The sequence below is a fragment of the Pristis pectinata genome, chromosome 35 (genome assembly GCF_009764475.1).
Source record: "Pristis pectinata isolate sPriPec2 chromosome 35, sPriPec2.1.pri, whole genome shotgun sequence".
NCBI lineage: Eukaryota > Metazoa > Chordata > Chondrichthyes > Rhinopristiformes > Pristidae > Pristis > Pristis pectinata.
The window spans coordinates 11,866,142-11,879,989 of record NC_067439.1 but is presented as its reverse complement, the minus strand read 5'-3'; the positions used below and the strand labels follow the sequence as shown (position 1 = coordinate 11,879,989).

Genomic DNA, 13,848 nt, shown 5'->3' with positions numbered 1-13,848 from the left:
GTAGGAGGTAGTGAAGTATTTCATCCCCATTCTATACTTGAGCAAAGAATCAGAAGTAAAAGATCCACAGCATCACCTTGTGAATCTTTACAGAAGCATAGGAATATAGCAGAAGTAGGCCTCTCAGCCCTTCAATAACCTGTGAAAATAAAATAAATGCAGGTGCTGGAACTCTGAAATAAAAACAGAAAATGCTGAAAAAAATCTCAGCAAGACAGGTAGCATCTCTGGAAAGAGAAACAGTTAACATTTCATCATAATTGAGAGAGGCAAGTATGTTAGTCGAGGTAGCAGAGTTTGGTACAGAGGGTAATGGGTGAAACAAAGGGAATTTTTCTGATGATGTTTTCTCCCCACATCCCTTGATCAGTCCAGCCCTTAGAAAAATATCCATTAAAGTTGCCCTTTCTAAAAAAAAATAATAAATAATAAATGCCCATACTAAAAGAAAAAGTTTTGTCAGCTGGGTAGTTTCATCATGAAATGCAAATTTGCTTCAGGGGCATAAACAGGTTGGATAGTGAGAAACTTTTCCCCATAACAGAGGCATCTAAAACCATGGGACATGGGTTTATGGTGAGAAACAAGAGAATTAGAGGGGATCTAAGGATTTTTTTTAAATCCAGAGCAAGGTTGGAATCTGGAAGGCACTGACTGAGAAGGTGGTGGAGGCAGAGACGCCCACACTTAAAAAGTACCTGGACAAGCACTTGAATCACTGAGGTATAGAAGGAGGTAGAGCAAGTGCTGCTAAAGGGGATGAGTCGAGATGGGAACTTGATGGTCAGCATGGGTGTGGTGGGCTGAAGGGCATGTGTGTAGTATGACTCCGTGGTTCTAACCAATTGGGTCTTACCTTATCGTTTTTCACAGGGGTGACTGGTTCAAGATGCTCACTCGAGATGCTGACCACTTTGTCAGTGGTTGACAGGTACACAGAGCACAGCCCACCCTGCAAGGGAAAAGAAATGTTCAAACTTCCATCAAACTCGTACACGCATTTCAGCAAATGCATTGCAGTGAACATTCCCCTCCTTCACCATCTGAGTACTGCTTTCCCCTGCACAAGCCATTACAGTTCAAAGTAATTAATGAATTCAAGTGCTTTGAGGGATCCACTAAGGAGGTAAAAATAATCTGTTGTCTAATTCTATACATCTGCACAACACACTGGGGAATGAAAACAAATACACATTTGCTTGTGCCAGCTTCTATTAAAAATTTTCCTCCAAAACGAAGTTTCTCTAACTGGCCTCTCAGCCCTCAGCTTTCCTCAGCATGATGTAAAGCAGCAAAAAAAAGTGATAGCTTTAGTAGCCAAGCAAAAAGGTCCACTCTCTTAGCTTATACTTGGTGTACGGCAGGTTTAGAAATCTCGCCTCACCACAGAGCTAGTAGTAAATGAGTATTTTATCTTCCAGAGATATGATGGCAAACACATATACCACTTATTTCAGGCAAGTGACAAAGTCTGTCAATGAAACAACAAAAAAAACTTTTTCAACAAATGATTAGAGTGGTAGTCCAATATAACCAGGCAGGGGCAAGATGAGAATATGGCGCTCTGGCTGACTCTGAACCACCTCAGAGAGAGGGAATTCCACATGCCTCAGCTGGAAAGCTAGTTTCCCCACAGGACTGAATACATGCAGATCAACTATTCTCAAGCCATTCCAAGATTGCTCTATTAACTTTACAGCTGAGGATTAATGGCAATTGACTGCAGAGCCTCTTTATGCTGCTTCTTTTGTTTGTGGTTGATTATACACTTTAGACCCAGACATTCAGACTTAAACCTGTCCATCAAGTTATTGTTCTAGATGCTATTAAACCCTATCCAAGACAGCTGGATAGGGTAGCACAGCCTTGTAGCTGGAGTGGCACACCTCCCCACATCTCCAGTGGCCTGGGTACAATGCAATCCTGACCCAGGGTGCTGTCTGTGTGGAGTTTGCATGTTCTCCCTGTGAACACATGGGTTTCCCCGGTTCCTTCAGCTTGCTCCCACATCCCAAAGATCTGCAGATTGATAGGTTGATTGGCCACTAAAATGTTCCTGGTGGGTGATGGAATCTCAGGGGTGGGGAGCAGAGTTGATGGGAATGTGGGGAGAATGAGATAGGATCAATGTAAATGGGTGTTTGATGCACTGGGACATAATGAGGGGACTGTGGAGATCTATCAAGCTATTGGAATCTTTCAGTAATGGGGAGAGACTGGATATCCCAGGTTTGCTTTCCTTGACACGAAGGAGAGTGAGGGGAACCTGACAGAAGTATACAACATTGTGAGGGGCTTAGATAGGGGGGAAACTGAGGAAGTTTTCCCTGATAACAGAGACATGTAAAACCAGAATGCATAGATTTAAGAGGGTTAGAGGGGATCTGAGGAGAAAATCTTTCACCCAGAGGGTGGTTGCCATCTGAACACACTGCCTGAGAAGGTGATGGAGGCAGGTACACTCACAACATTGAAGTGGTACCTAGAAGAGCACTTGAACTGCCAGCACATAGAAGGCTACAGGCCAAATGGGATTAGTATAAATGGGTTCTTAGTCATCATGGATATGGTGGGCCAAAGAGCCAGTTCTTGTGCTGTATAACTATGACAACAACACAGCAATACTACATACCGACACACTGCGGATGACTCCCGTCTGCCCCACAACCTGGGCGTCCAGGTACGTGTCCCGGACTTTGACCATGATGTCTGTCGTTACCCAGTCGTTGGACCCCTGATCAATGCTGGAACCTGGTGTATGGGGATTGTATGCGCCAGGAGATGGGGCTCCAGGTGTCATGGGACTATATCCGACAGGGCTTGGGCTTGGACTTGCCTGAAACACAAAACAAGCTGTGAGTGGGCCAGAAAAATACAAGGAGAAAATAATATCCAGCGCTGTTCACATTCCTTAAAGAGAAAGTTATTTCCTATCATCGTCGAAACAGTCATTTAACTCCATCCACCAGCAGTGCCCCCCTCAAAACAAAATTACCTTCAAAACCAACCTCAGCCAACTTAAAGTCAAGTAGGTACAGGAAGTATTGAGTTCTGTCACATCACAGGGATGAATGGACACAGTTCTTGAGCCTTTCCTTTGTGTCTTTAAACTTGTCGCACAAATCATTGTACGTCTGTACAGTGGAGGTAGGTAAATTTTTGGAAGGTCAGGGAATTGAGTCTATTGGAGGAGTTAAGCCCAGTACAGATCAGCTGTGAACATACTGAATGGCAGGGCAGGACTGAGGGGCTTGGTGGCCTACTCCCTCTCCTAGTTTCTGCTATTCTTGTATTCTCAGATGGATCCACAGGATCCCTCAGAACTCAAATGAAAATGGAAAAACTGCAGCTGCTGAAAAGGGCCTCCAACATGAAACGGTAACAGTTTCTCTTTCTACAGATAGAGCATAGAACAGTACAGCACACTACAGGCCCTTCAGCCCACAATGTTGTGCCAACCTTTAAACCTCGCCTAAAACTATCTAACCCCTTCCTCCCACATATCCCTCTATTTTAAATTCCTCCATATGCTTATCTAGTAGTCTCTTGAATTTGACCAATGTACCTGCCTCCACCACCGTCCCAGGCAGCACATTCCATGCCCCAACCACTCTCTGGGTAAAAAATACCTTCCTCTGATATCTCCCTTGATCTTCCCACCCATTACTTTAAAGCCATGCCCTCTTGTATTGAGCATTGGTGCCCTGGGAAAGAGGCACTGGCGGTCCACTATCTATGCCTCTTAATATTTTGTACACCTCTATGACGTCTCCTCTCATCCTCCTTCTCTCCAAAGAGTAAAGCCCCAGCTCCCTTAGTCTCTCCTCATAATGCATACTCTCTAAACCAGGCAGCGTCCTGGTAAATCTCCTCTGCACCCTTTCCAACACTTCCACATCCTAATGCTGATAATCCAGATGCTGCCAGCACTTTGTTTTTATCCCTCAGTATTACTTGGAGAGAGACAACATATCATCTCAGTGCCTAGCCAACATTTATCCATCAGTCAAGCCCACGAAAGAACAGATAATCTGGTCATTTACCTTGGAAAATCACATGACATCCTGCACCACACTAGGTCAGGGATGCTTCCAGCCACATGTGTAGGAAGCATCTCCAGATGTAGCAGCAGCTGGAGTCACCGTGGTGTATCTTTGAAGACAAAGACTTTGTGGATAACACATGTAGGGAGGTGGACACAGTGCAGCTTAAACACAGGCAGGCAGAGAGGGCGCGGCTGACTGTTGAACAGAGGAAGTTGCAGGTGGGAGTCCTCACTCCCTGATAGATTTTCCCCTTCAAATACCATTGGTGGGGTCTGTTGCTCAGATAACTGTGGTCACAGCCAGGAGCGTGGCATCGCAAAAGGAGGGGAGGAAGAAGAGTGAAGGAGCAATGGTGATAGCAGACTCAGTGGGGTGAGGGAAAACATAGCCCGTGGCTGGAAATAACTCCATGATGTTACATTGCCTCCATGGGGCCAGGGCTAAGGATGCCACTGCTATACAACATTCTGAAGGGGGAAGGTGAACAGTCAGAGGTCATGGTCCATATTGGTACTGACCACACAGAAAAAAGGATGAGATCCTGCAGCAGGGTTTAAGGAGCTAGGAAGCAGGTAAAAAGCAGGACCTCCTAAGGTAGCAATGTCAAGATTATTCCCAGTGCCATGTATAAATAAGTAGAAATAGGAGGATAGAGCAGATGAATTCATGGCTGGAGAATGCTGGTAGAAGATCAGCCATAATCTTAATGAATGGTAGACCAGGTTCCAAGGGCCAAATGGCCTACTCCTGCTCTTATTTATGTTCTTTCATATTCAATTATCTCGTTGATATCCAAGTCCTGACCAAATCTATTACAGAATCCGAACTACTGTACAGTTAAGCTAACCCAACAGGGTCAAAACAGTTCTGGATTAATACATGCGCAAAGTATCCATACACGTTCTGGCTTAAAATTTACCTGGTACGCCATGGGTGAGGGTGTTGGGTGATAGCTGGCTGGTGAGTGAGTATTCTGATAGCCCACAGGACTCGGTGCAACTTGGTGATAGCTCTGTGGACTGGGGCTGGGTTGATAAGATCCTTGAGGGGATGGAGCTGCATAGGGAGAAAATTGGTCAGTGTTGTACCTGAAAAATAAAATGATAAACAACAGGTCTCATTAAGTGAACAAACTTTTCAAACAAGTAGCAATCAATGCCAAGCCAGCTGAACATATATCAAAATTACTTCCCCTCTACCATCACCAACCCCTCGAAAAGGTGCTTACTAAATGAAATTGGCCAGGAAGGAATAGAGGGAGGAGGTTCACTTGGAAAATAACACTGCCATAGATCACATGGACAAGTAGCCTGTTTCTCTGCCTCAAATTCTAAGCACTCCATTGTCTATTTCTGCATAGATTTTCTTCCTCCTAGTAGCAACTATAGACAAAGGGGATGGAAACAGAAAAAATGTTCCATCTTTAGAGAATAAAAGGACCAATGCTATAATTAATTATTCAATGAAGGGATTTGCAGGTACTTACATTGCTGGTGTTCCAGGGGTTTGAGGGTTGTATTGGGGATTAACCTGTGGAGATGGAACATCTGTGTAGCCTGGAGTCTGTGGGTTGGGTGTTCCTCCGTATGCCTGTGGTGATGGTGTGGGCTCATCATCATAAGGGAAATCGTAGTCTTCTTCGTTCCTGTGAGATCAAATACATTTCTTTTTAAAATGGTTAGTTGCAGCTGAGGCAGAAAACAAAATAAATTAAATTTGTAAAAAATTAATATGCACATAAACATATGTGAAAAGATAAAGCCACATTATCTGTGGTAATTTGTAAGCCAATGTGCACTGTAACTGTTGAGGTTTCAAGAGCTGCTAACCTGGAGGGTGTGTTGGGATTATTAGGATCCCAAGCACCGCTCTGTCCTGGTGTTCTGCTCCCATCATGAACTGGTGTCTGGGAACCATAATGAGGGGTTCGACTTCCTAGAAGAATGGAAAATTAGTTTGAGACACAGTGATCTTCAGTGATGTTTTTGCAGAGTTATTTTAGATTATGTAGCCCTGAAGATTCTGCAGCAATTCTAGCTGAAATATACCGAAGTGGTCAGAATGGAGCAAAAGGACCATCACAAGGTACAACTAAAATGGAGCCATTCAGCCCAGTGTGTTATTTTTCTCTTTTGTCCCTCTGGGAGTTGAGGACACCCCCAGCCTAATCTGCCAGATAAATCTTCTTGCACTGCATTTTGCAACACCCACATTCTTTTTATGTTCCCTCTCTCTGACTGCTCCCATTCACTCTGATTAGATAACCTTGTTTACAGTTTATCCCCATGGTCACACTGATTTTACCCTATCAGGGCCATCCCTCCTTCCCGCAACTTTTGCCTCCTCCTCCTGACAAAGGGCGCAGCTGCTGGAAAATAGAAATAAAGAGAAAATGCTGGAAATCCTCAGCAGATCAGGTAGCATCAGAAACAGGGTAAATGTTTCAGCAGATGAAAATCTTTGACCTGAAATAATAATACTTCTTTGCTGGCACCTCAGGATAGAGTCAGAGTAATACAGCACGGAAACAGGCCCTTCAGCCCAACTCATCCATGTCAACCAATGGAGGATTATGGGTTGTGTAGGAGGGAAGGAAGGGTTAGATTGATCATATAGTAGGTTTATATAGGTCAGCACAACATCGTGGGCCGAAGGACCCATAAAGTGCTGTATTGTTCTACGTTCTAACCAAGATGCCCACCCTAAGCTTGTCCCATTTGCCTGCTTTAGGCCTATATCCCTCTTAACCTTTCCAATCCATGTGATGAAGGCAGACTTGTCACACTCTGGTTCTGTGGGTTCCAGGTGGCTGGCGAGCCAACATGGGGGACTCAAAGACTCTGTCCGAGGTAGAGTCAATGGAACAGCCGGTAGTTTGGAAGGGATTCCCACAAGTCAGCAAGAGTGTCACACTTTTTGTTTAAAAGGAGGCTTTGAGAAGGTCCTCAAATCTTTTCCTCTGTCCGCCTGACAATCATTTCCCATGACAGAGCTCAGAGCAGACTATGTTGGGAGTCTGGTTGGGCACACACACAATAAAGGCTGACCAATATAGGAAGTCATCCTCACCAGGATGCTTGGTGAGGCAGCACTTGGAATACTGTGTTCAGTTTTGGTCGCCCTGCTATAGGAACAATGTTATGAAACTGGAAAGAGTGCAGAAAAGATTTACAAGGATGCTGCCAGGACTTGAGAGACTGAGTTATAGGGAGAGGTAGGACAGGCTGGGACTTTATTCCTTAGAATGTAGGAGACTGAGAGGTGATCTTATAGATATGTATAAAATCATGAGGGGTATAGAAAAGGTGAATGCATTCAGTCTCCTCCCCCACGCTCCCCCCCCCTCCCCCCAGAGGGAATCAAGAACTAGAGGGCATAGGTTTAAGGTGAGAAGGGAAAGATTAAAGAGAAACGCAAGGACAATTTTTTTTTTGTTTACACAAAGGGTGGTCTGTATGTGGAATGATCTGGCAGAGGAAGTGGTTGAGGCAGGAACAATAACAATTTTTAAAAGACAGTTGGACAGGTATGTGGATTGGAAAGGTTTAGACGGTTATGGTCAAACAGTGGCAAATAGGACCAGCTTGGATGGGACATCTTGGTCAGCATGGACCAGTCTGGCCAAAAGGTCCATTTCCATGCTGTATGACTTTTTGACTCAATGGAGCTGACTGAACGTAATTAGGGCCTCAAACCTGGAGTGTTAGCCTAGGAGAAAACACTGACAGGCTAGCTTAAAATTCCAGCAAAAAACAAGCTGCTCAAAGAACTCAGCAGTCAGGCAGCATCTGTGGAGGGAAATGGACAGTCGACTCCCTTCACCTGGACTGCTATCCGCTGAGTTCCTCCAGCAGTTTGTTTTTTTGCTCCAGATTCCAGCATCTGCATTCTCGTGTCACTTAAACTTCCAATGGTGTTGGAGGATTTTTGCACTCCACTCCACTCCAGTGGCAAGTTTGTTGGCGGTGAAGTGCCGTATTATGGCGAGAAAAATTGAGTAGAGGCAACAACGCAGCCTTGCTTGTCTGTAGTAAAATTGGGATCCATTAAGATCATGATTTGGTGTAATCGTGTAGCAGGTATATGTGGGCTGTGAAATTCAAGGATGCCTCAAAATGGATGGAATCCACACTGCAATCCAGGGAACATCTCTGTGGCCACAAGGTGGAGGCATTTAAGGAGGACCTAGTGAGGACTTTCTCTGAGCAGATAGCAGGGAGTTACTGCAGTCAAAATGGTCTCCCTTCTTGAAGATGGTCATGATTGAGCTCCCCGAGCAAGTTGTCCTTTTCCCAGACAGTGTAAAGCCTCAGATAAAATCCAAGTTATTCATAGAAACATAGAAAGTAGGAGCAAGCCATTCAACATAATCATGGCTGATCGTCCAAATTCAATGCTGTTTCAGCTTTCCCCTCTTATCCATTGATCCCTCTAATCCAAGAACAATCCCCAACTCCTTCTTGAAGCCAAATCATTAAATATATTCAACTGCTTTCTGTGGTAAAGAATTTCACAGGTTCACCACTCTTGGGAAGAAGAAATTTCTCCTCACTTTAGTCTTAAAAGGCCTAGTCTTATCTTTAGATTGTGAACTCCGGTCCTGGACTCCCTGGCCATCAGGAACATCCATCTTGCACCTAATCCATCCCAATCCTGTTGGAATTTTGTAGGTTTCTATGTAATCCCCTCATTTTTCCAAATGCTAATAAATACAAGCCTAATTGAGCCAATCTCTTGTCATATGCCAGTCCCAAGTTAGAGTTTTTTCAGCTACTACATTTACAGACTGTCTCAGAATGTTCTTCTGCAAAGCCAAAATTCCTAGTTAATGATGCCAAGTATTTAGTTACAATGACCAATGGGAAAGGGTGAACTCAGAATGGAAGGAAAACTCCATCTGGTTGAGTGATCTTACCATCATGCAAGGGTGTCTGGGAACCATACATGGGTGTCCGAGATCCAGAGCCATACAGTGGGGTTTGGGAGCCATACAAAGGCGTGCGACCATAGGCAGACGTCAAGCCACCCTTCTTCTTTGAGTCCCTGAGAATTCAAATGTTAAATCATTCAGTATTTATGAGACAAATGTCACCTTAAGAAATCATTTATTTAGTTTGAGGCACATTTATTTCACTGCCTTTGGGATTAAAGATATTAAATATAAAATATTAAATATCAACACTAAATTCTACAGATAAATGATAAAAAATATACAAGCTGTATATACACAGAACCTCCACCTTCTAGAACTACCACAATATTTCAGATTAACCAGGATCAGTCTGAACAATTCCCAGTTACATACAAATTAGGAGCAGAAGACCAATCAGCTCCTGCCCATTACTTTGCCAATGCCCTCCAATCCCTATGAAATTCATTCCATGCTTGGGTTAGTTCCGTCAGCATAATACTCCAGTCACCATCCACTTCCAAGCCATCAGTGAGGATCAGCAACCTGTTCGAGTCTAACCCTTGGGACATCACAGACAAACTTAATGCTGGAAACGTTCTCACAGAACCATAGCTGCCTTCACTCTGTCTGGGCATTTGGAGTAGGATTCAGCTAATTTGAGTTAGTGCATTAGGCACACTCATCTCCCTCAACACTTTCAGTGAAACTCTGTACTTACACTGTGGTGAGCCGCTGACGATCTACAGAAATGGTCTGGCAGGTGGAATGAAGTTCAACTCGAGCCGTAGATTCTGTTGCGTCCTTAACTACACCAATGTAACCTGTGGAAACAAGTGCATTTGACTTGTGGCATTTGGCTGAATTTGGCATCGAGGTGCCATGGAAAAACTGGAGTCAATGGGCATCAAGGGGAAAACATTCCAGTGGTTGGAGTCACACCCGACAAAAGGAAGGTTGTGGTTGTTCGAGGTGAATCATCCCAACCTCAGGACATCACTGTAGGAGCTCCTCAGGGCAGTGTCATTGATGACCTTTATTTATCCAAGATCAGAAACAAGAATATTCACTGACCATTGCACAATGTTCATTCCAGGCACAACTACACAGTAAATGAAGCAGTCCACATCTACATGCAGTCAGATCTAGTCAACATTCAGGAATAGATGATATGTGGCCGTTAACAATCATGTAACAAAAGTACATGGCATTGACCATCTCCAACAAAGCACAGTGCAACTACTAACCCTTGAAATCTAACCACATTACCATGGCAGCATCCCCCACAATCAGCCTTCTACTACTGACCAGAAGCACAACTGGACTAGCCACATAAATACTGTGACTACAAGAGTGGATCAGAGGCTGGGTATCGTAGTAAGCGACTCACCTACTGACACCCCAAAGACTTTATGTACAAGGCAGAAGTCAGGACTTGTCTGGATGGGTCCAATTCCAACAAACTTAACACCATCCAAGACAAAACACCCTGCTTGAATGGCACCCCATCCACCAGCCTAAACATTAATTTCCTCCACCAGTGGCGCACTGTGGCTACAGGATGCATTTCCGACAAAACACACTGCAATTACTCAGCTTGGCTACTTTGAAAGCACCTCCCAAACCACAAAATCAAGATGACAAGAGCAACAAGCTCAAGGGAATAGAATCGCTTGAAGGTTATCCTTCAAGTCGTACACTGTCCTGAGTGAGAAATATAACAACATTCCTTCAGTGAGCCCAAATGCTGAAACTCTGATCCAAGAGTATTGTGAGAGCATCTTTAGCAGTAGGACAGCAGCACCTCACCTCCAAGGGCAATTAGCAAATCTGAAAATGAAATAAATGAGTCATTTTCAAAATGCACCTGCAGGTGAGGGCAGGGTTCCGTCCCCGAGAACCATCTGTAACACGAACAGTGCACAAGTTGGAAATCCGGCTGCAAATATGGCAGAAGATGCCTGCAGCCCCGCAGCAGCCGGTAAGTCCATCCAGCCAGTCTCCCAAATGCTCATTCATGTGCACGGACTGTACACAAGTCGGGTGTTCATGCGTAACCTGGGGAGGAACTGTACCGTGAAGTAGGCTGGAGGTGAGATATTTACATTTCAGTGAGGATGAATTGCTTGAGTTTTAATTTTTAATTCGGAAACATCTTATCCCAAAGTGAGGTTTGACCCTTCAAGGGGTGGAAGAATTCTGGAACACTACCTACTACCAGCCAACAAAAAAAAACCTCAGGCTGATAGTCAAATTAAAGTCTCAGAACTGAGAATGATAGAATTATGTTAGGCAAGGGTACTAAAGGTTACACAATCAAGTAGAAGGGAGAAAAAAAAGGTCAGGCAAAATCATATTGAATGACAGAACAGACCAAGGGGTTGAATAATTATCTATTATCTTATGATCCCCTTCTCATGACATCTGCCTGGACTTGTACTATGCCACACAGAGAGTATTAATCAATGAGTTAAAAAGAAACAATTTAAGCTTCACCTATTAAGGTGATACAGTGACAACCAAGCAGTCAACATGATCTACAATCAAGTATATTTACTAATAATTATTTGGATTTTTATACTGCAGTTACTGAGTTGTTAATGGTTTACATAGAATTTTAATTCTATTGTTTTAAAAATTTGATGCACAAAACCTGACACTGGAGAGACTGTGAACACAAAATTGTACATCAGGAACAGGTACTACCACCGGGAGGTTTAGCAGGTCCTGTGGTGCACAATATCTCGACCAGGTGGCCTTCACGAGTTGGTGTTATTTTAAAAGGTCTCTGTTGCAGACATACCTTTATATGGCCCTTGTGAAATACGAACTGTCTGTCCAATCAAATCGTTGTCTCTGCGTCCTCGACCACGCCCCATTCCTTGTCCTCCGAATCCGCCGCCTCGAGGGGCTGCAAGATAAAATAATTATCTGAATCTGCACAGTTGCAAAAAAGCTATTAATGAAATCACCAAAATGTACCATGCATACAGAACTTCAGATACAGACTAAATCTTAGCACGGAACTGGGGCAAATGCACAAAATGTAAGACAAGAAATAATTGAAATAAAACAAATTATGGCTTTAACACATTTAAAATAATATGGCAAATTTGAATTTACATTTCAGGCTAGTCCTGTTAAACTACTCGCAAGAAAATGCAACATTATATTAAACCACGTCATTTATTATTGAGGGCTGCAATGTCCTAACAGGCTTATTTGTTGACTTGCATTGAAATTATCCATTCCACGGTGGATTTCAAACATGTTCCTTGGTCATAATTAGGTTGCTGGGTTACTGAACCAATAAATTAACTGCTGTGCCAGCTTACCCCCCAACTGTATGAAACCGATGGGAGTGTGCTCCTGAGACAAGACAGGAATAGCACACTGTGTCACATTAACTTGTATGAACAGGTCGTGTTGGACCAAAGCAAATTTCAGTCCTCATGGTGACAATGTGCACTCACCTCCACCACTGGGGTGCATCGGACTGCTGATCCGTGGGCTCATAGGAGCAAAACCACCTACTGTGAAATTTGTAACGTCCCTTGGCTGCAACAGAAGTAAAACTCATGAATTAGAGAGAAGAAATACACAGATATTTGAAATCTGAAACTAAACAGCAAATGCTGGAAGCACACAGCAGAAGGGAATATCCTTGGTCTGGAACATCAACTGTTTCTCTCTGATTCATGCTGCTTGCTTCCAATATTTTCTGTTGTTAAAACTGGTGAACTGGTCCATATTGATTTTGATTTAAGATCAAGAGGCAGCACTAGTTTAAAGGAAAATTAAGATTGTTTTCTCAACCAGTTGCAGAATGGTTCTACAGGTATTGAATACAGATCCTCCCCAGATTACAATAGGGTCCCATTCCCATGAACTGTTTGTAACCTGAACACTTCGCAAGTTGGAAATGTGACCATGAACCAAGTTCCCACCTGGCAGAAGATGTCTCCAACCCTGCAGCAGCCAGCAAAACCATCCCACCAGTCTCCCAGATGCTTGTTCAAATGTACAGGCTGTACACAAGTTGGGTATCTGTAAGCTGGGGAGGACCTGTATGCTCCAATAACTTAGACAAGTAGCCATTACTGACAAGTTGGTGGAGACAGAAGTGACTCCACTCACTTCTTACAAAACAAAGTTGCAGCTGTGGGAATTCGCAAAGAAGTGGAGGAAGTGCCAGTGGGAAATAGCGACCATACCTCTTCAAGACGGTTATAAAGAATAAGGATAGAACACAAATTAAAGCCCTGAATTGGGGAAAGGCTGATTTCAAAAATGATAAAGCAGGACATGGCCAAAGACAGCTACCTACAAGCAAGTCTACATCCAACAAGTGGGAATCATTTAAAAGTGAAACAGTGGGAGTTCACAGTCAATGTGTTCCTATAAAGATGAAAGGTAAAGACAGCAAGTCCAGGGAAACCCAGATGACAAGGGATATCCAGGGTTGGATAAGGGGAAAAAAGGAAGCAGGTGTGGAGAACTTATAATGTGGTGGAACACCTTCTAGAGAACAGAAAGTGTAAAGATAGGAGGGCAAAGAGGGGGAACAAAATAACACTGGGCAGACAAGATTGAGGAACACTCAAAAGCATCTTATTAGTATAGTAACAGCAAGAGATAAGATAGGGACTAAATGGGCATATGTGCATGGAAGATGTAGTTGAGATCTTAAATGAATATTTCTCATCTGTATTCACTGAGAAAGAATAATTGAAGAATTCAGAGAAAGAGGTGATAGAACAAAAGAACTCTGGAACAAATTACCATCCAAAAGGAGGAGATAATTAGATATCTTGGCAGGTTTAAATGTGGATAAATCCCTAGTGACTGAAGTATATCCCAAGCTACTCCAGAAGGTTGGGGGGGGGGGGGGGG

General features: G+C 43.5%; 1 protein-coding gene across 1 annotated transcript in view; it reads right to left on the bottom strand.

The window, feature by feature from the left end:
• supt5h (SPT5 homolog, DSIF elongation factor subunit) overlaps positions 1–13,848 on the bottom strand; it is a 60,899-nt gene that overhangs the window by 3,236 nt on the left and 43,815 nt on the right. Inside the window, 9 exon segments of the mRNA XM_052044393.1 lie at positions 857–952; positions 2,633–2,836; positions 4,966–5,134; positions 5,533–5,691; positions 5,876–5,981; positions 8,962–9,089; positions 9,677–9,779; positions 11,759–11,866; positions 12,429–12,513. Of these exon segments, the coding sequence (XP_051900353.1) occupies positions 857–952; positions 2,633–2,836; positions 4,966–5,134; positions 5,533–5,691; positions 5,876–5,981; positions 8,962–9,089; positions 9,677–9,779; positions 11,759–11,866; positions 12,429–12,513 (1,158 nt within the window).